Genomic DNA, 21,536 nt, shown 5'->3' with positions numbered 1-21,536 from the left:
TCAGCTTCTCCCATCAGGAAAGAGATACAGGAGTATCAAAGTCAGCACCACCAGGCTCAGAAACAGCTTCCCATGATCAGTGAGAATGTTGAACGACTAAAGGAATTATTGACATTATCAATCTGAGACTCTACTGTTTATTCTTGTATATGTATATTTGTCCTGTATTGCTTGTATGTGTGTTATGTCTGGTTGTGTGTTTGTATGTTTTGCACTGAGGATCGGAGGGTGCTGTTTCATCGGGTTGTACTTGTGCAATTGGATGATTGATGAACTTGAATCTGAAATAATTCATCATGCATCCTCTAAAAATTCACTGCTCCAATTGTATGTCTATAATTTCAATAAATAAAGAATATGTAATATTTAAATAAAAAGAAGTTTTGGACAAATTCAGGATGTATTATTCTAAATGTCCTACTTGAATTAATTTATGTAAAAAAAATGTCCAGGTTATTAGATTCTGAGATGTAGAAAACAAGGTTATTCTTAATCTGCATACTGGAACTCAAGCACTTTGATTAAATTTAATCTTGGAAAGTTAACTTGGGTTTATACAGTATGCTATATTTAAAAAGTTGATTAAATAATTTGATGAACAATTTTAATATTATTGCAGCATTATGATTTTCACATGAGAGAATGTGAATTTCCAGTATTTGCAACAATTGATATTGAATTGTCCTACAGGACATTATGTGTAGTTGTCTTTTACACAGCAAGAGCATATTAGGAATATAAAATAAGGAAATGTATTAATTTGTAAATGTGGTTAAATGGATACAATATTTGTTACTTTATTCAGTTCCAACACAAATTTAATCACCTATCTTGCTATATTTGAAAACATTTTATCCATATCTGATTAGATATTACATAAATCTAGTTCAGTGACCAGAGTCCCCATATGAGGAATTTCCTTGCTACTTTGTGTTTTCCTTTGACAGGATTCCACATGATCAGATCAGATAGTATTTATGTTATGTGATAAAACAGAAATGTAATATTACACAAAATTGCCTTTAGTCTGCTATAAATGGACACAAAGATTCACAATTAGCATCCACATTGCCCAGAGTCCCTTACAGTCAGAGAAAGAGAGTCCTCCAGAGTCACTGAGTGCCCGTGGATTTACCTCCAGCTCTCCCGCAGCCTCTGCAGCCACACAAGACTCCAGTTCAGTTCAGACCATCAGATCCAAACCTCCAACAAGATGAGGAAGACTTCAGCACCCAACACCCAAAGCAATCCTTGTCCTCCTCTTGAATCCCGGTTTCAATAGCTGATGTAGATTACACTTTCTATTTTATGTTATTTCCCAATTTCAACACATCTTTTTCAAAGAAACGTAAGCATCGATATTCCGAATTACTATCTTAATATTTTAATAAATTAAACTTCGTAACTGCAGTGGTAAGTAGCTTTAATTCTTTGATATAAATGTATAATATTTTGCATAACTGCATCAAGATTTTCATAATGATTAATTAACAAAGCATTCAGTTATATTTAAAGACATAATGATAACAGATGATAAGAAATTATTAACACAAAATAAGTTAAAATAAGATGATTAAAACAAATTCAAAGAAAACTATTTCAATCTCACATATCTTCCATGGCTCTCCGAAAATGAAAAACTAAACTCTTGGTTAGCTTGGATATTACAATATATGATGTCATAGTAACTATGGTAGCACTACAAAACAATTTATCCTTAAGGGATAGTCACTAAATTAACAAAAATCATAAAACACAAGGTTTTAACCTTTACAGCTGGTTCTCATGAGCCAGTCTCCAGCAGCCTACAGCCTGTTGTGAGTCCTTTGACCTCATCACCAGCCTGTGTGGGTTCCTCACCCACAAGGTTTTCAACAGCTTACCATCCTCAGGGTCATGCCCTTTACTTCTCCTTCTCAACCAGGGATGGGAGTGTTCTCCCTATTTCTGGTGCTCTGCTCCATTCCGTAGCCTCTCAAGGCCACTGGTGAACATAGGCATTGTCATCTTGGGCCCAGACCCTGCGGTCACAGTATTTTAAATAAAACACTGTCGCTCCTTTAACAGGCCTTTTAAAGCCTGTACGGAGCCGTCAGCAATAGAACTGGGTGGTAGGATCCCGCGGGGGATCACTGTGCCTTCACTCCCCACTCTCCCTGGTACAGATACAGCAGCTCCGGCAGCGACACCATTTTTATTTCACATCTAAATTAGCAATTCTGCACTTTAAATGGTAATTATTTAAAAGATGAATCAAAATCATCTTTGGTTCTCCCCCCCCCCCACTTTATCTGTTTATTTTTTTCTATTATGTTCCATTCTGGGCTGGATGTTTCTTTCATAGACTTGCACTGTAAACTTCAAAAACCTGAGACCAAAGATCTCAAGCAATACAAACAGGGATTGTATATTTCTCTGGAAAACTGTGGAAAATATACTGCTTACGGCTGTTTGAATTTGGGGACAGAAGAATGGATGATTGAGGTTGGAAAGAGGGAATAAATGATTGGAGCTTTGTAGGAATGGAAAGTCACACAATTGTGGCTTTTGGGAATTCTAAGTATCAAGGCCATTGGAATGTCAGAGTGTGAAATAATGAAGGGGTCAAGACCAGAGTTTCAGACCAATCAGGGAAGAATGCTTTGTGGGTTGGGAATGGTGAGGTTGGATGGAAAATACCAGTACAGAGAAGCAGGTTACCTGGCAGATAGGAAGCAATGAAGAAACTTAGTGGGCTGCCCGTCGGACATGGTGAAAATACAATTGTTTTTGGAGAGACCTATGATGAGTTTTTGTGGAATAATATGACACAATTTCCCTGAATGTTGTGAGGTTATAATGTTATTGGATATATATCTGAAACTGAAATTGCTTTGGACACTCCAGCACAACTCATACTGTGAAAGTGCTTGGTCAAATTTCCAGTGGTACAAATGACAAGGGAATGGTTGTTATTGTGCTTTACAACATTCAGAATGCATTTTCAGTCATGCAGTACTGAAATAAATAGTGCTATGTGATCAAATTTCTAGATAATTTATTCAATTTCAGAAGATTCTCTCAAGCAATTTCAATGAATCATCAGATACAAAAATCCACATGTAATTACTTCCAAAGGCCATGGGAAGACATTATCAATTTTTATAAGGGGAAAATTATGGTGACTCATTTTGCAGGTTCCTCAGCCATTGTTTCTACTAGCAATATGATACTAACATTTTTCTAAACTGAATGTCATTTGTTGATTTGGACTTGTGTTAGTTAAATCTCAGAGTGTTGGAAAATTCCAAAGTAGTTCCAGATTCACATAGCATTTCAGCATATTCTGACTAGTACATCTTACCGAGTTCACTGAAGTGCATGGGTTTCATCCTGCTAATCCACTACTGTATGTATTTAAGATGATTGTAAGTGGGAAGTGGTGAGGACAGAGGCAATACATAAATCTGCATATATATACAATTTGTCACTTATACATTGGTAGAAATTCATCTTAGGTCAATGGATTTAGGAGCACAAAATGGAGGCAGTTGCACATAGACTCATTTCCAAAATTCAGTTCCATCAAAGTCAATGGATTTTGAAAGTGCACAGCTGCTACGGTATTGGGTGTTGGATGTAAGCAACTAATGTTGAAGTTGTATCCTGCAATGACCAAGGCTCACAATCTTAAAATGGTGTTGAAGTTTCAACTTTAGATGTTTAATCAAATACCGCATGCTCTTTAAGTGGTACATTATTGATTTTATAACTTCGAATGTTCATTAACCAAAATGTGATCTTGCAAGTGGATGGCACATCTACATACAAATAGATTATGTGAAGCACAAACATATTACAGTAGCTTGAATACAAAACCTAACTTCTGGTTCCAACAAGTTCATATGATTAGATTGAAAAGGTGGATTTAATATGTGTGTATTATCACCCTCGACGTTAGGGATGTAAGCGCTCCAATGGATGTTGAGGATGGAGCGGAGACAACGCTGGTGGAAGCGTTCTAGGAGCCGTAGGTGGTGCCGGTAGAGGACCCGTCGAAATACTCGAGATGGCAGAGGTCGACAGCATCGAGTCCACGCTGCTGAAGATCCAGCTGCGCTGGATGGGTCACGTCTCCAGAATGGAGGACCATCGCCTTCCCAAGATCGTGTTATATGGCGAGCTCTCCACTGGCCACCGTGACAGAGGTGCACCAAAGAAAAGGTACAAGGTCTGCCTAAAGAAATCTCTTGGTGCCTGCCACATTGACCCCCGCCAGTGGGCTGATATCGCCTCAAACCGTGCATCTTGGCGCCTCACAGTTCGGCGGGCAGCAACCTCCTTTGAAGAAGACCGCAGAGCCCACCTCACTGACAAAAGGCAAAGGAGGAAAAACCCAACACCCAACCCCAACCCACCAATTTTCCCCTGCAACCGCTGCAATCGTGTCTGCCTGTCCCGCATCGGTCTTGTCAGCCACAAACGAGCCTGCAGCTGACGTGGACTTTTTACCCCCTCCATAAATCTTCGTCCGCGAAGCCAAGCCAAAGAAAGAAAGAATTATCACCCTCATTGAACTTCAAGCTGATGATCATATGGCATCCAATATCATAATCGGCAGCATACTCTTCTCAACTGAGCTTCTCAGCACAATAAACTCCCCAAAAATTTACCTGAGGTTCCACCTCTTCTCTAAGAGAGAGAGAGAGAGAGAGAGAGAGAGAAGGGAGTAAGTGAATGCTACAAGAGTGTGCATTCTCTAACTGCTTTTGTTGCTTAGTTGTAAGGGTGTGTAAAGTGAGAGATGTGTTTGGCTTCAGAAGTGATAAGAAAATGTGTGAAACCATTAAATTTCTCATTGAAATCATTGAAAATCACTTTACGTACTAATCTCACTGTCATCTCTTGCCACAGGCTGTGCAGTTTTATTATTTGGAACTTCCTGGACTTTGTGGAATGCAGGCCTAATTTGTGGATGAAGAACAAAAAAAAGCAAATTGCTGGAGGAATATGGTGTCAGTGAATATAGTGTTTCATCTCATGCTATTGAAAATAATGCCTTCCAGCAGTGACTGGATTCAATGGCCATTTCACCCTCAATAAATGTAGATATGTTGCCACCTTAAGCTGGATAGTTTTAACAAGTGCCCAAGAATTTAACATGTTCCCATGCTTAAAGTATGCAAATTTGAGGATCTTTACAGAATAATTTTCACATCTTATTGTAAGTATCGATTCATGCTGGAGACCTTCTAAATCTAAAGCAATAGCTGCAGATGATGCCAAAGAAAGCTCCGTGTCCCCTGATGAACGGGTCCCCTGCATAGCTGTAACCGAGATGAGGAGAACCCTATCCAAGGTGAACCCACACAAGGAGGAGGGACCAGACAACATACGTGGTCGGGTACTGAAAGACTACACAGACCAATTGATGAATAATCTTCAACACCTTACTGCAGCAGTCCATTTCTGCTGGGTTCAAAACAGCCACCATTATCCCAGTACCCAAGAGGGCAATAATAACAGGCTTCAATGTCTAATAGCTGCTACAACCACCCTGTGGCACTGACAATGGTCTGATAATGGAACGCATCAAAGCACACTTCTCAGACCCATTTCAATTTGCTTATAGAAGAAACCACAGACGTTGCTATAGCCTTGTCCTTTTACTCCTTCCTGAGCCACATGGAGAACAATGCCTCATACACCAGGCTGCTGTCCATTTGCTTTCAGCTCAACATTTAATATGGTCATTAAAGGCAGGGGGAGAAGTTGTCCTCTCTGTAACTGGATCCTGGACTTTCTAATGGAAAGACCACAGTCAGTCCAAGTCAGTAGCAGAACATCAAGCACTTTCATGCTGATCATGGTGCACCTCAGGGCTGTGTGCTCAGTCCACTCCTGTTAACGCTACTTCTCTTTCTTTGGCTTGGCTTCGCGGACGAAGATTTATGGAGGGGGTAAAAGTCCACGTCAGCTGCAGGCTCATTTGTGGCTGACAAGTCCGATGCGGGACAGGCAGACACGGTTGCAGCGGTTGCAGGGGAAAATTGGTTGGTTGGGGTTGGGTGTTGGGTTTTTCCTCCTTTGCCTTTTGTCAGTGAGGTGGGCTCTGCGGTCTTCTTCAAAGGAGGTTGCTGCCCGCCAAACTGTGAGGCGCCAAGATGCACGGTTTGAGGCGATATCAGCCCACTGGCGGTGGTCAATGTGGCAGGCACCAAGAGATTTCTTTAGGCAGTCCTTGTACCTTTTCTTTGGTGCACCTCTGTCACGGTGGCCAGTGGAGAGCTCGCCATATAACACGATCTTGGGAAGGCGATGGTCCTCCATTCTGGAGACGTGACCCATCCAGCGCAGCTGGATCTTCAGCAGCGTGGACTCGATGCTGTCGACCTCTGCCATCTCGAGTACTTCGACGTTAGGGATGAAAGCGCTCCAATGGATGTTGAGGATGGAGCGGAGACAACGCTGGTGGAAGCGTTCTAGGAGCCGTAGGTGGTGCCGGTAGAGGACCCATGATTCGAAGCCGAACAGGAGTGTGGGTATGACAACGGCTCTGTATACGCTTATCTTTGTGAGGTTTTTCAGTTGGTTGTTTTTCCAGACTCTTTTGTGTAGTCTTCCAAAGGCGCTATTTGCCTTGGCGAGTCTGTTGTCTATCTCATTGTCGATCCTTGCATCTGATGAAATGGTGCAGCCGAGATAGGTAAACTGGTTGACCGTTTTGAGTTTTGTGTGCCCGATGGAGATGTGGGGGGGCTGGTAGTCATGGTGGGGAGCTGGCTGATGGGGGACCTCAGTTTTCTTCAGGCTGACTTCCAGGCCAAACATTTTGGCAGTTTCCGCAAAGCAGGACGTCAAGCGCTGAAGAGCTGGCTCTGAATGGGCAACTAAAGCGGCATCGTCTGCAAAGAGTAGTTCACGGACAAGTTTCTCTTGTGTCTTGTTGTGAGCTTGCAGGCGCCTCAGATTGAAGAGACTGCCATCCGTGCGGTACGAGCTGCTGGCAAAGAAGCGAGCTGCCCACCAGGCTCACCTTACAAAGCCGTCCTGTCCAGAGAATAAACAAGCCTTCCGTCGCGCATGCAGCCATCTTCAGCGCAAACTCCGGGAGATCCAAAATGAGTGGTGGACTAGCCTCGCCAAACGAACCCAGCTCAGCGCGGACATTGGCGACTTCAGGGGTTTCTACGAGGCTCTAAAGGCTGTGTACGGCCCCTCACCCCAAGTCCAAAGCCCGCTGCGCAGCTCAGACGGCAAAGTCCTCCTCAGCGACAAGATCTCCATCCTCAACCGATGGTCAGAACACTTCCAATCTCTTTTCAGTGCCAGCCGCTCAGTCCAAAATTCCGCCCTGCTCCAGCTCCCTCAACAGCCCCTAAGGCTAGAGCTGGATGAGGCAACTAACTACATCACTAGATCCAGCTCCAGCAGTGTCATCAAGTTTGCTGATGACGCAACAGTAGTTGGCCCCATCAGCAACAATGATAAGTCATACTACAGAGGTGGAAAATCTCATGATATGGTGGAAGAGTAACAACCTGAGTCTCAAGCAGACAAAGCGAAGATAATTGTGGACTTCTGGAGGACCAGGAACAACCACCCTCCACTACACATCAACAACTCTGCAGTGACTTTAAGCTAGGTCATTAATGTTGTGTACTAATTATTGGGGGGGGGGGGGTTTAGTTTATTTAGTCTGCCGATGTAGTATTGTAATTTTTATTATCTTATGTTTAATCTTTTAATTGTAACTTTCTATTTTATTCATGTTATAAAATCTTAAATAAAGTTTAAAAAAAAAACAACTCTGCAGTGGAGTGGAGAGCACCAAGTTCCTTGGAGTTCACTTAACTAGTGACCTATTTTGGACACATCTCCTCATTTGTCAGGGAAGTGCAGCAGCAACTGCACTTCTTATGAAGACTGAAGCAGGCAAGGTGACTGGCCATCATTACAGGAACTCTATGAGAGCATCCTGGCTGGCTGCATCACAGTAAGGTACAGTTGATGCAGAGAAATAGATGGGAGGCAATCCACAGGACCATAAGAGTGGTGTAAGAGTGGCAGAGAAGATCATTTGAGTCTTCCTCCTCCCCATCAACATGATCTACCAGGATCATTGTTTGAACAGGACACACAAAATCATTGAGGACCCTTACACTTGCACACAGCATGTTTCAGGAACTCTTGTTGGGAAAGAGATGCAAGAGCATCAAAGTCAACACCATCAGGCTGAGAAACAGCTTCTTCCCACTAGCAGTAATTATGTTGAATGACCAAAGGAACTGCTCACATTAACCTTTTCCTGCAAATGCATTGTTTGTCTATATGTATGATATGTCTGGTTTTGTGTCTGCATGTTTTGCACAGAGGTCCAAAGAATGCTGTTTCGTCTGTTTGTACTTGTGCAATCAGATGATAATCTTGACTTGATTTGGATCATTGGAATTCTTGGGCTTAGAAGAATCTCAAAGAACTACATCAAAGGTAAACTACAAAGAGTACTTTCGTAACAGTGAAAGGTAGAGATAGATTTGGTTTTCATATGTGTATTGAACGCCTCCAAATATACAACACTGAACAACCATAAAATCAAAAACATCAAAATGATTATCCAGAACAGACATGGTGAAAAAAGAGAGATATGGAGATGTGCTTGATGCTATTATCAGACACACCTCACTCTATCAATAGTGGGTTTCTCTTGTGGAAGCCTTGAGGGCTACCTGAAATATGAAAAGGTTGAAATATTCTCTCTATTTTCACATGCATTATTTCATGATTGAGTTAATACACTTGGATTATAATGTGCATTTTCTGAAACTTTTCTTATTAGTTTGATGTGATTACCAGTGTCAGGGATGAGGAAAGGAAGGGGATTCTGATGGCAAGTGGTCAGATCTTATCGTTGTAAATGGGCAGTTGTGGTTAAGGCAATGATTACTTGATCCTGCAGAAATTGCTTGCATCTCCAGGAGTAGCCCTGTAGAAGTCAGATGCATGAAAGAGAAACAATCAACCTTAAAGCAGCTTTCTCAACCTTTTTTTTTGGCTATGGTGCCCTTAGGACTCTGCTCCAAGTTTATGGGCCCCCTTCCCTGTGAAGCAGTCAAGTTTAGTTGGATTCTTCTGTACTTCTCTCCTACCAACTACATTAAAAAAACCTAAAAATATTTTATGATTTCATTTCATGGACTCCCTTAAATGTGCTGTTGCCCACAGAGGAGTGGGGGCATATGACCCCCATTGAGAATGGCTGCTTTAAAGAACTGGCTTTGCCTAAGTTAGAGGTTGAAATTGTGGATGCAACGGTTGGCAGATTTCTGCACAACATCTCTGATTAAACATTCCCCTCTTGTATTTTTTTTTCTCTTTTTAAAAATTAAAAAAAAAAATTCCCGGTCGCGCTGCAAACGGACACAGATTTCTGAGCTTCCAACTGCACCGTCACCCCGACCAGATTGCACATGCGCACCAGCAGCCTCGTCGACCCGCCCTTCCCTCCTGTATTTGAGGAAGTAAAATAGTCCCCTCACGAACATGGTAGTTGTTACCTTTTGCTTTTACAGTCTTTCTCAACCTCATCCTCCCTTCTCTAACTCTTTCCTGCTGTGCATAGCTTCCCTTTGTTCTCCCAATCATACTCAATTTCAAGAGATAACATGTCTAAGACAACATGTCCTCATATCTGAGAGTGGCATCTTTTAACTCAATTAAAAAGCATTTAAGTTGAAATTAGTAGTGATTTTGGCAGCCCGTGGAAAGTTGCTGTTGATCACCAGCGTCATCTTTTTACACTGGAAAACTGAAAAAATATAGAACATTATGGAAATATTCAGTGGTTCAGATAGCATTTGTGGAGAGAGAACCAATATTCCAGGACAATGTCCCTTCAATAAAAATGGAAAAGTGAGGAAATAAGCATGTTTTAAGCTGCAGGGATGGGAAAGCTGGAGAGTAAAAGGGAATGTTTGGGTTAAGATGGAAACCAAGATTAGTCAATGAGAAACAATTGCTTTCAGCCCTAAGAGTGAAATGAATATTTATACATTGTAGTTGATATATCTGTAGGTAGATGAATGAAGACATTAGGAAAAGGAACATGCTGGAATGAGCAGTGAGAGGCATCTCCCAGTCGCCAACCATTTAAATTCTGAGTCCCACTCCCATACTCACACATCTGTCCATGACCTCATGTACTATCCCACCAAAACTACCTGTAATTTGGAGGAACAACACTTAATTTTCTGTCTGGGCAATCTCCGAGTGGATGGCATTAATATCAACTTCTGCTAAACTACTCTCCATTCTTCCTCAATTCCCTTTCCCCTTGTCTTCTTTCCCTTAGCTCTCCACCCCCTTTCCTCTCTAATCACCAAACTATCCCTCCTCCCCCTGCTTGCTGCTGTGTCCTCATTCCCTTATCCTCCTATTACCTCCTGCTTTGGTGACCATTCTCCTCCCCTCACTCCTCCCTCCTACCATTTTGTTTGGACGTCTTCCTGCATTTTTCTATACCTTGATGAAGGGCTCAAGCCCGAAACCTTGGTTATGTATGCATCTTAATTTTTGCTATTTAAAGTATACTGTTTGACTTGCTGGTTTTCTCCAACCATCGTGTCTGCAGACTTTCATGTTTTACCTATGCTGGAATGGGAGATGGAAACACAGTGATGGTGGAACTTTGAAATAAAAGGGAATGTTAGAAATACATAGAAGATCAGCAAGCATCATGCGTGAGAAAGATTGAGTTGATTTCATAGATGGATGATCTTAAATCAGAACTTGCCAGTTCTGACAAAGTAAAAAGATTGGTTATCTGAAATATGAGGTTTCAGTTCAAATCTTGAAATAAAGAATGTGTCCTTCACCAATAGCTAGGCTTTAGGGCTGTGTGCTCAGCCTTCTTCTGTTCACATTACTGTCCACAAATGCAATGCCAGATCCAGCTACTGAGTCATCAAATTTGCAGATGACTCAACAGCAATTGGCCTCATCAGCAATAACGAATCACACCACAGAAAAGAGGTGGAAAATCTAGTGAAATAATGTGAGAATAAAAACCTGTGTCTCAGTGTGGACAAGATAAAGGAGATGATTGTGCACTTCAGGAGTCTGGGGGCGACCACCCTCCATTACACATTAATAGCTTGGTAGTGGAGAGAGTAGAGAGCACAAAGTTCCTCAGAGGAAGAAGTGACCTATCCTGGACACACATCTCCTCACTTGTCAGAAAGGTGCAACAGCGATTGCATTTCCTGAGAAGTTGAGGCAGGCAAAGCTACCAGCCTCCATTCTATCAACTTTCTGTAGGAGCTCTATTGAGAGTATCCTGGCTGGATGCTGCACAGTGTGGTACATGTACTGACAATAACCACAACAGCAGTGCGAGTATAAGACAGCTTTAATAAACTAATATGTACACTAAAAGGTCTTGTCTCTCTGCAAGACAAACTTGGAAGGCTAGACTATAGTTCTGGACTGCTTGATATACAAAGTCACCGGGATGACCCCATGTGACTTAGTGGTGCAATTACATATCACCACAGTAAAGTTGCTGTCGACTTAGAACATTGGATGAGAGATCCAATGGTATGTTAATATGGTGGTGCTTTCTTCAGACCAATTCAGAGAACCACAACGGGCTCCTCCAACATGTGGTTTGATAACTTAAAATTACAACTAACCTACCAAAAGCAAAAAACACCAACAAATGTGTGTGACAGAGCATCATTTTTTCCCCTCTGCCACGCAGCAGGGAGGATCATTGGGGTCAACCTCCCCCCCCCGCCCCATCGATGTGATCTACCAGGATTATTGTTTAAAGAAGGATTGTAAAATCAGTAAGGACTCTTATCACCCCACATACAGAATCTTTCAGCTACTCCCATCAGGAAAGAGATACAGAAGGATTGGAGCCAGAACCACCAGGCTGAGGAACTGATTCTTCCCGTGGGCAATGAGACTGCTGAATGACTGATTAAAAATAATTCTCCAAGTCTCCACTATTTATTAACAATATTTATTTTAAAAATAGGTACACATATATCGTACTTCTCTGTATGTGTGCTTGCACTGTTTTGTACCAAAGAATACTTTTTTGTAGGGTGGTACAATTGGATGACAAATATACTTGTACTGTACTTGAACTTTCTGCATTATACAGAAATAAGATGAGCAAAGTTTTTAAGCACGTGCAATTAGACCACATGAAATAAGTACCAAAATTCTATGGCTAATTTATAATCCCTCATGGAGAGCACTCAAGCTGTTTCATCTGTTTAACTGAGGTTAGAATGTTGGATCGGCTGGAGCATGTCATGTTAATATGGTGGCGCTTTCTTCAAACCAATTCAGAGAATCACAACGGGCTCCTCCACATGTGGTGTGATAACTTCACATTACAATTAACTTCTACCAAAAGCAAAAAAAGCACTGAAACAAATGTGTGACAGAGCATCATTTCTCCCCTGTGCTACTTGCAACTAATCACTTGCTCATTGTTGCATTCAACAATAGAAATGGGTAAATCATTTCTTTGGAAAAGCAATTCCATGTCCATTTTATTGTATTTGCATGAATTTCCCCTGTCTGTTGTTTTAATGATAATAATTCACAAAAAGAGTTGTTTTAATATTATGCTTTCATGTTTTTTTTCCCCACCATTTCCAATGTTGCAGACATTTAGAAATATTTATTTGTTTTGACCAACTTGGGAACTGAAAACAAATTTGGTGTCTAAGTAAAATTTGTATCAAGTTATTAAAAACAAACAAATGTCATTTTAGTCATCAAAGGAAATGAAATCTGGGAGACAGATGCATGAAGAAAGTATCTTTTATAATTTGTTAACATCAAATAGATAAAGAGAAGCAACTGATTGACTCAATTATGCCTCAACTTAAAGCAAAGATACAGAGATGCTGGAAATATAAAATATTGACAGAAAATGATAGAAATACTCTTCAGGACAAGCTAGATCTGTGGAAAAAGAAATGAAATTAACATTTCAGGACGTGCTGACTGAAGGAACATAAGAAGTGGGTGCAGGAGATTCAGCTCCTAAAACCTGTTCCATCATACAAATAAGATCATGATTGATCCTCTACTACAACATGACTCTCCTAACCAATCCCCATATTCATGATTCTTCTTATTCCTAGAAATCTATCAATATCAACTTTGAAAGTAACCAATGACTGAGCTTTCCCAGCCTTCTGAGGTAAAGAATTCCAACGATTCATCATAGCTTAAGTTAAGAAATTTCACAAATATTTCAGTCTTAAATGGATAGGCCCTTATTCTAAGTCTGAGGTCTGAAAATCATTTTTGGCCAATTTACTGGAAATCTTCAGTCATAACATATGGATAAACAGGAACCAGAGGATATACTATGCATAAATTTCTAGAAGACACTTGATAAGGTGCTGCCTCAGTATATTTTGAAAAATAAAATCTCATGGTGTTAGATAATATACTGATAGGAAACAGTTATCAAAATGGGTCTTTTTCGTTTGGCAAGATGTAACAAATAATATGCTCAGGGATTGTTGCTGGGGCATCAACCTTTTATAACTTGTATCAATGATTTGGATGAGGATGTAAAAGGCATGATGCTAAATGTGATGATGGGACAAAGAGAGGAAGAAATGCAAGTTGTGAAGAGAAAACAACAAAGCTACAAAGAGACAGACAGGTGAAGCAAGTTGGCAAAATCTGGCAAATGGAGTGTAATACAAGAAGATATGAAATGTCTTTTTGGACAGGATAAATTAAAAAATATGATTTCAGAGGCAATAGATTGCAAGTTTATTTTCCACTGATTGCACAAATACAACCTAATGAAACAGCTTTCTCCAATCCTCATTGCAAAAATCACAGTCACACAAGACATAACACACATACAGACAAACAAGACATATTCAGGACAAGTATCCATATAACAAATAAATAAATATTCTTTCATAAATATGAAAGTCTCGGATGGTGAGTGTGAGCAGTTCCTTCTCACTGCCTGTGGGAAGAAACGGTTTCTCAGCCTGGTAGTGCTGACTTTGGTACTCCTGTTGGGAGCAGTTGAAAGATGCTTTGTGCAGGATGGAAATCATCCTCAATGATTTTGTGTGCCCTCTTCAGACAACTATCCCAGTAGACTTGGTAGATCACATCAATGTGAGGGGTGGGGGGCTGTGTTGGGAAGGAAGGGATACCGATGAGCAGATGGATCTGTTTTTTACTGCATGGTTTACTAAAGGAAACTTGGAGAGCTTATAGAATTTATTGTTTATAACGAGAGGAATTGAGTACAAAATAGACTTCAGATATAGGGAACTGGTGGGATTTTATCTGGAGTACTGTGCACAATGTAGGTCCCTTAAAAAAGAATTTGTCTCTTGTACTAACTAGACTAATACCTAGAATGGAACATGTTAGGATTGTATTTACTGGACTTTAGAAGAGAGATGAAACATACCAGATCATGAGGGGTCTTGACTGGGTTGAAATGTAAAGGTTGTTAACTCAGTGATAGTCATTAAATCAAAGGTGAAGTGATTTTTCTTCTCTCCAAGGATCTTTAGTCCTTTGAACTCTCTTCCTAAAAAAAGGGTGGTGGGAGCAATTCTTTTAACATTTTAAGGCAAGGATTCTTGATAAGTGAGGTGAAAGGTTGGCATGGCATGGTTTAAATGGGAATACAAAGCTGAGGCTACATTCTGCTCAGCCTTGATATTATTACATGGCATAGCAATCTCAAGAGGCTGAGTGAGGAGAGAAAAGTAAAATATTTCATAACAGTGAGAGATTGGATAAAGTTTACGATGAAAGGGCTCAAGGCATATTTGTGTACAAGTTGCTTATATCCACTAGGAAGGCAAAAAGATTTTCCCTACCAAAATGATCTGAAACATGAATAAGAAAGTCATTGTCATCGCATAGGCATCAGGGAGAGCATACCTGGAAACTGTGCCCTGTTTTATCTTCTAACCTAAGAAATTATATACTTCTCAAAGAGGGAGTGCAGCAAGGATTGACTAAACTGGTTCCAGAAATGGCAGGTTGCTGTAGGAGGAGAGACTGACTAGAACAGGATTGTATTCCATTGATCTCAGAAGAATGAAAACTATTCTTATTGTAACTTGTAAAATTCTTAACGGGCTTGGATGGAGAGAGAATGTTTTCCCTGGCCAAGATATCTCAAATGGTTGTGGGTTGAGTAGGCTGTTTAGGTTTGTGATGAGAAACATCTTCCCTCAAAGGGTGGTGAACAGTTAGGACTCTCCACCTTGGTGGGCTGTGATTTCTGAATATTAGGGGAATTAAGAAATATGGATAATGATGGAAAACAGCACCAGGGTCGAATACCAGCCATGGAATCTAGCTGAGAAAAGCAACAGGTCAAAAAAATAAAATCTACTAATAAACTTGCAGAAATAATTGTGATGTTTCTCATAGAAATAATAAGAGTGTTTGCGGAACTCGGTTTTTAACCGAGGGAAATAATCAAGAGGCTCTTCAGCCCATCCAGCTTGTACCATTTCTCTGGAAATCTTGTCCAATTATTCCTAAACCCATAAATTTAATATGTAGTTTATAGTGAATAAATCTTAACTCGATATAATATCTTACCTATCACAGAATTACGCTCAAGTGATCAATCGGACCTCTAAACCCTAACTTGCCTTCCCTCCTTCACCAGGACCAAGTCCACATCATGACCCACCCCCTTCTTTTGAAGATGACCGGACGTGTTCTTTCTACCTGCTGATGATTCGTCAAAAGATGTGTCAATCAATTCTCGTTTCCTCCCCCCGCCCCCCGCCGGGATGGTCTCTGTGGTTTCAGCGGCGACCAATAGCGGGGCGTGAAATGGCGTCGACAGGTTGGAGAGGCAAACTCGAACTGCCGCTTCCCTGGCGGCGGCTGTGACGGAGCCGATGTCTTTTGTCGGGCGCCCGGTTTCATCCCGTGAACGCTTTGCGCCCGTATTTGTTTGAACGCCGCAGCTCGGGAGTGTGGGAGAGTGGTGTCATGTCCCGCACGGGACATGTTAGCGCGAGCGCTGAGGCGGGAGAGGAGCGAGGCCGAGGCGGGAGGAGCGGATCATCTGCTGCACCAGCAGGTACAGGTGAGCTGAGCCCATTCACTGTTTTGAGCTGAAATTGAAGGATTTGCCTCGTAAAATAAACAATTTCTCCCCATGCAAAGCCATTTCATGCAGCGAGTGTCTTGACAACCTTTTGCATAATTATTTAAAAACCATTTTCACAACATTACGATTTATGGCAGTTAACGACATGATGATCAGGAGTTTTCTGTCCAATTGATATTTATCCAACAATTAACATGGAATATCTGTATAGGTAATATACTTTTGTACATCCCTTGTTTCTATGTACAGTTATTATATGATTTGTAATTTAAGAAATACTAGCGAGAAATGAAAAGGGCTAAACATTTTCAGTAATCAAGAGTTTGGCTAGCACACCATTCATTCATTCAGGAAGTAGTGAGACTAGACTAATAGCATTTATTTATTCACAACAATTGATACTCATTATACTGATATAATTGGACAGTAACAATGATTTCTGCACTAATAATGTTCAAAATGTCAATTCTTTTGTAGCTTAGTTCTTGTGCCTGTTGGTAATATTCAAAATAACCTTTGAAATAAATGCATCATGTTTATTTATCGTCCGATTATACAAGTAGATTCTGGCGAAACAACATTCTCTGGTCCTTGGTGCAAAACACTGAAAACACACGTACAGATGCAACAGGCAGACAAACAATATGTACGCAGTACTTGTTTACAAATATATAAATAAATATTATTGTTATGGGATTGTCATTCAGCAATTGCACTACCCATGGGAAGATTCTGTTTTTCAGCCTCTGATACTCCTGTATCACTTTCCTGGTGGGGGTGGGAGAGCAGACTCCAGTGAGCCTCTGCCACTTAGGGTCATGTGGATTGACCTCTGATATGATGCTCTACAGCAACTATACCACACTAATGCAGCTGGCCAGGATGCTCTCAATCGAGCTCCTGACAGAATGGTGATGAGGCTGGTCGCCTTGCCTGTCTCAGTTTTCTCAGGAAGTGGATTGTTGTTGCCCCTTCTGACAAGTGAGGAGATGTTTTGTGTCTAGGATAGCCCACTTAAGTGGACCACGAGCAACTTGGTGCTCTTGTTATGAACTAACAACTTTTTAAAATTTTTGTTTGGGATTAAAGTGACTTTGTTAGCACTAACAAAGGAACAGCAATGGAAAATTCAAATTAATAGTTTAAAAAAAATTAAACTATTAATATTATGTGCAAATGTAAAATGAATGTGTAATTAAAGTCTCACTGGGAAAAGTCAATTTTTAAAACTTCAACATTGTTTTAGTCTTGCTTGAAGGTCTTAAATTTTCAGTTCAGAAATAATTATAAAGTGCTTTTAAACATCATACCTTCAGGCCTCTTTACTCACAATTCTTTTGATGAAATAACTTTAAAAAAAATATTTTATTTTTCACAGACTTACAAAGTCCATACCCAAAGTCCGTATTTGTCCCCAAATTACCCACCTCAGCTAATACATTCCAAAAACTTATCTCAATCCCAATCATCGTGGAACACAACCCCTATCGAAACCTGTAATGAAAATAAATAACGATGGCAATGACATTCAAAAGAAAATGCTAAAAAGAAAAGAAAGGAACTTAAAAGAAAAAAGAAAACAAAGGACCTGAAAAGAAAAGGACAGATGCATAGTTTGCGCCGTCCCCTTTCCGTAATCACATCTCTGGCATTACTAGGATTAATTAACCTTATCCCTATTTATCAATCTATCTGAGTGCCAATGTACTGCAAGTAAGGTTGCCATACTCTAATGAATGTGTCATGTTTCCTCCATAGGTTGTATGTGATTTTTCTGCAGGGGAATGCAACTCTGTATTTCCATATTCCATCATGTAGTATTTAGCTGGGAGTCAGACTTCCACAAAACCGTTAAACACTTCCTGGCTACAACCAAAGTGACCTTCACAAACAAAATTTGGAATTTAGTCTGTCAAAGTTGCACTTCTCCAATATTCCCCAAGAGGAACAGCTCCAAATCCTGTGGAAAATCCACTTTTGTAATTTTTGTTTAGAATGTTCCCAAAGTCTTACCAAAAAGGTCTTGCCTTTGAACACAGCCAGCCAGAGGAGAAAAGTTCCCACCTCCACACCACATCTGAAACACATTTTTGAAACCAATGACTTTGATTTGTGTAGTTTCTAAATTATAGTGTCCCATCCTGTATTTGGCATTGATGATGCCCGTCTCACTGTTGAGACACAGGACCTGCCACCATTCTTCAATGATTGTTGTACCCAAGTCCAACTTCCATCTCTCCCTTGACTTATATAGACCCAGTTTTGGGTCCTCACTTTGGAGTATGTAATACACCTTAGACATAAATTTACACACATTCCCCTTTCAAATTAGAATCTCCATATTGCTACATTCAGGCAGGGTCAGAGCTGGTCCCAATTTTTCACTCAAAAAATATTTTAATTGCAGATAACAGAAGAATGTTCTGTTGGAAAAATCATACTTGTTTTTCAATAGCTCAAATGACACAAGTAATAATCCTTGATACACCTGATCCCAGTCTGGCCCCAGGTGTCCAGGTTTTTTATTACCTGGAGATCCCCAGCTTCTATCCAATGCCTTGTTTTATCCTTTTCCAAGTCTGAACTACATGTTTTAGGATAGGGTCATCTGTTTTTAGTTTTTTTTCAATTTATAAATAAATTCTTTGGCTATCTCTTCACCTAATGAATAGAACCAAATCTACATCGACACTGGGGCCCCTTTTCCCTCAAAGAGCAAGGCAATAAATACCCAATAATACTTTTTAAAGTCAAGTAATTTTGAACCCCCAATTTATAATCCCATGTTAACTTTTCTATCCACATTCCCATTCCACAGAAACTTCCCGACATGCTCATTAAGCTCTTAAATAAAAAAACACAAACCCTGAGTCAATGTCAGTTGGTCTGCACAGTTCCTCTGTACTCAACCGGGTATTTTAACTGGTCCTGCTGCCTTGTGTGGGTTCACCTTTGAAAGGAATCTCCTCACTTTGGCCGCAGTTATGCAAGGGGTCACGCTCATCAGGAGGAGATGGAACTTTCTTTGATGTCAGCTGTTGTTCTCATCAAACCATGCGTAGAAGTTGTTCAGTCTGTACAGAAGGGAGGTGTTGTTGTCTTTGACTTGCTAGGTTGTCTTGAGGTCTATTATGGTCTTGATCCCTTGCCACGTGAGCCTCATGTCGCGAGAGTCACACAGTTGACACTGGATCTTCTCTGCATACCCATGCTTTACCTTCTGATTGCTTTACCTTCTGATTGCATAAGAGACTACAGCCCTGGCTGATCTTTGTGCTATCATGTCTCCTGTCCTGAAGTCAACATCGCAATCTCTGAGAAGTGTTTTTGTCCTTTGCTCATACGTTGAAGAAGGGCTCAGGCTCGAAACATTAGTATATATCTTTGCCTCCATGGATGCTGCAAGATCTTCTGAGTACCTCCATCATTTTTGTGTTTACTACAATCACGGTGTCAGGAAACTTTTGTGTTTCGTTCCTTTCTTGCCAACATGGGTGTCTTGGGCTCATGGGTCTAGTTGAGTTTCTTGTCTCCTACCCAAGAGGGCAAATTTTCCTGTGACTAATTTCTCCTCCATTGCTCTAGAAGAATCTTCTAATAGTAGATCAGCTGAGGAAAGTCAGTGTAAAGCAATCACATAAGAGGTTTGCCTAAGTGTGCATAAGCCCCTTTGCTTCTTTTCAGTGTTAAGTGGAGTTTTAGAGACTGAAAATAAGTTCATTGAATAAATGTTCATATTGTTTAATTGTATGAAGGATTGAGATGTACAGGAATGGAAGCTTTTTTTTCAGTCTTTCTAGAAGTTCCAAAGTTTACAATAATTCTATTATTTTATCCTGTTTCTGCCTTCATATTTCTAATTGAAATGCCTTGATTTCAATCAGAAATGGCCAGGAGACTCCTTGGTAATCATTTGGGTGTGAGGATGTTAATCCCATAATGCTGTATCCTTTCATACCATAGACTTTCAACCATGCTTACACCTTTGTTTAAACTAATTTTTTATTTATTTTAATTTTTATTCTCTGTTTTTGAGTGCATGGTGGTTTTGAATAGCAGAAATGGAAATAAATTTGTACTTATTTTGCAGGGAGCCATGCTAGATTTGATATCAAAAATGTTGGAACTGTATCCCGACTTGAGATGCAGGAACTGCTGGGTGAATTTCGAACATTGTATCAGGAGCGATTGAACAAGTTGGAAACCTTAACTGATGGACGAGAAGAAACTCTTGAGGTTTGTTTCAGTTCATAGTCATATTAAATGTTTATTTTCTTTAGTCAATTACAAGGTCTTGTATTTTCAATTTAATTTTGCATTTAGACAAAGTAAAACTCTAAGCACAAAGTTGAATATAAGAAATATTCAATAGAAGCTCAACAGAGTTAGAATTTAAGTACAGTATTTTTACGTGCTGTATGCATTTTTTTTACAAACCAGGTACCACCGGCATGTTATATCCATGTGCGTGCTATACGAGAACATTTTTACATGTTCAAAGAACACGCACAAGTTATAGTGAGTGTGGAAAAGTCAAACCGGCAAATTATAGCAAGTGTGGGAATCTAATAGTGGCATTGAAAGAACGTGCACAATTTATAATGTGTGCGGGAAAGTAATAGCAGCATTGAAAGAATGCGCAGAATTTATGAGGGGCGTGGGAATGTAATAGGGCAATGAAAGAGCATGCACAATTTATAGCAGCTGTGGGAAAGTTGCACTGGCAATTTTGATCTTGGGAATCTCCTCTTGGCCTGAGTGCCATGGTATTCTGACAAACGATATTGTGGCTAGGGCACTACACCTTATCCATGTTAATTACCCAGACCTGTCCTCTGAGGGGAGCAACTAACATGTCAAGTGCCTCTGACCTGAGATGATTCTGCTAGGGGAAGAGATTAATCATCCTCATTACCTCAAATTAAACCATAAAATTCTCAATTGCACACTATTTTAACAAAATAGGCTTTAAAGAAAGCTTTTTAAATCATGGCAATTAAAATCCTATTTAACTCTGAAGCCTGTCTTTAATCTATTTAATTTATTCTTCTCCAAAGCTTGTTAATGTGTTGCTATATAATGGGTGATTGACACCTCTGGGGGAAATTGATTGGGTGTTAATTGCAGGAGATTAATTGTGACAGGTAGTGAGACCATGGAATGTACTTTGCTCATGTCCCAAGTAATGTGAATTGCTCCTGTAAATTGGAGTGTATAATATTTCTTCTATGGCTTGGCTTCGCGGACGAAGATTTATGGAGGGGTAATGTCCACGTCAGCTGCAGGCTCGTTTGTGGCTGACAAGTCCGATGCGGGACAGGCAGACACGGTTGCAGGGGAAAATTGGTGGGTTGGGGTTGGGTGTTGGGTTTTTCCTCCTTTGCCTTTTGTCAGTGAGGTGGGC

At 40.4% G+C, this 21,536-nt stretch overlaps 1 protein-coding gene and 1 long non-coding RNA gene across 13 annotated transcripts in view; one reads left to right on the top strand and one right to left on the bottom strand.

The window, feature by feature from the left end:
- LOC138744726 (uncharacterized) overlaps positions 1 to 16,070 on the bottom strand; it is a 107,321-nt gene extending 91,251 nt beyond the window's left edge. For 4 of the 5 annotated variants that reach the window (XR_011345727.1, XR_011345725.1, XR_011345723.1 and 1 more), the window contains exon 1: positions 15,610 to 15,710. This is a non-coding gene — a long non-coding RNA (uncharacterized lncRNA). Of the gene's footprint in view, positions 1 to 15,609; positions 15,711 to 15,741 lie in introns of those variants that run through there. The other variant, XR_011345724.1, reaches the window with a different exon arrangement.
- Positions 15,815 to 21,536, top strand: part of LOC138744724 (polyamine-modulated factor 1-binding protein 1) — a 640,882-nt gene continuing 635,160 nt past the window's right edge. For 7 of the 8 annotated variants that reach the window (XM_069901308.1, XM_069901305.1, XM_069901311.1 and 4 more), the window contains exons 1-2: positions 15,815 to 16,108; positions 20,223 to 20,368. In XM_069901308.1, coding sequence (XP_069757409.1) covers positions 16,012 to 16,108; positions 20,223 to 20,368 — 243 coding nt within the window. In that variant the 5' untranslated portion in view covers positions 15,815 to 16,011. The remainder of the gene's footprint in view (positions 16,109 to 20,222; positions 20,369 to 21,536) is intronic. The other variant, XM_069901306.1, reaches the window with a different exon arrangement.

The sequence above is a fragment of the Narcine bancroftii genome, chromosome 10 (genome assembly GCF_036971445.1).
Source record: "Narcine bancroftii isolate sNarBan1 chromosome 10, sNarBan1.hap1, whole genome shotgun sequence".
NCBI classification, from domain to species: domain Eukaryota; kingdom Metazoa; phylum Chordata; class Chondrichthyes; order Torpediniformes; family Narcinidae; genus Narcine; species Narcine bancroftii.
The sequence above is the reverse complement of the archived record's forward strand: the minus strand, read 5'-3'. Positions and strand labels throughout refer to the sequence as shown.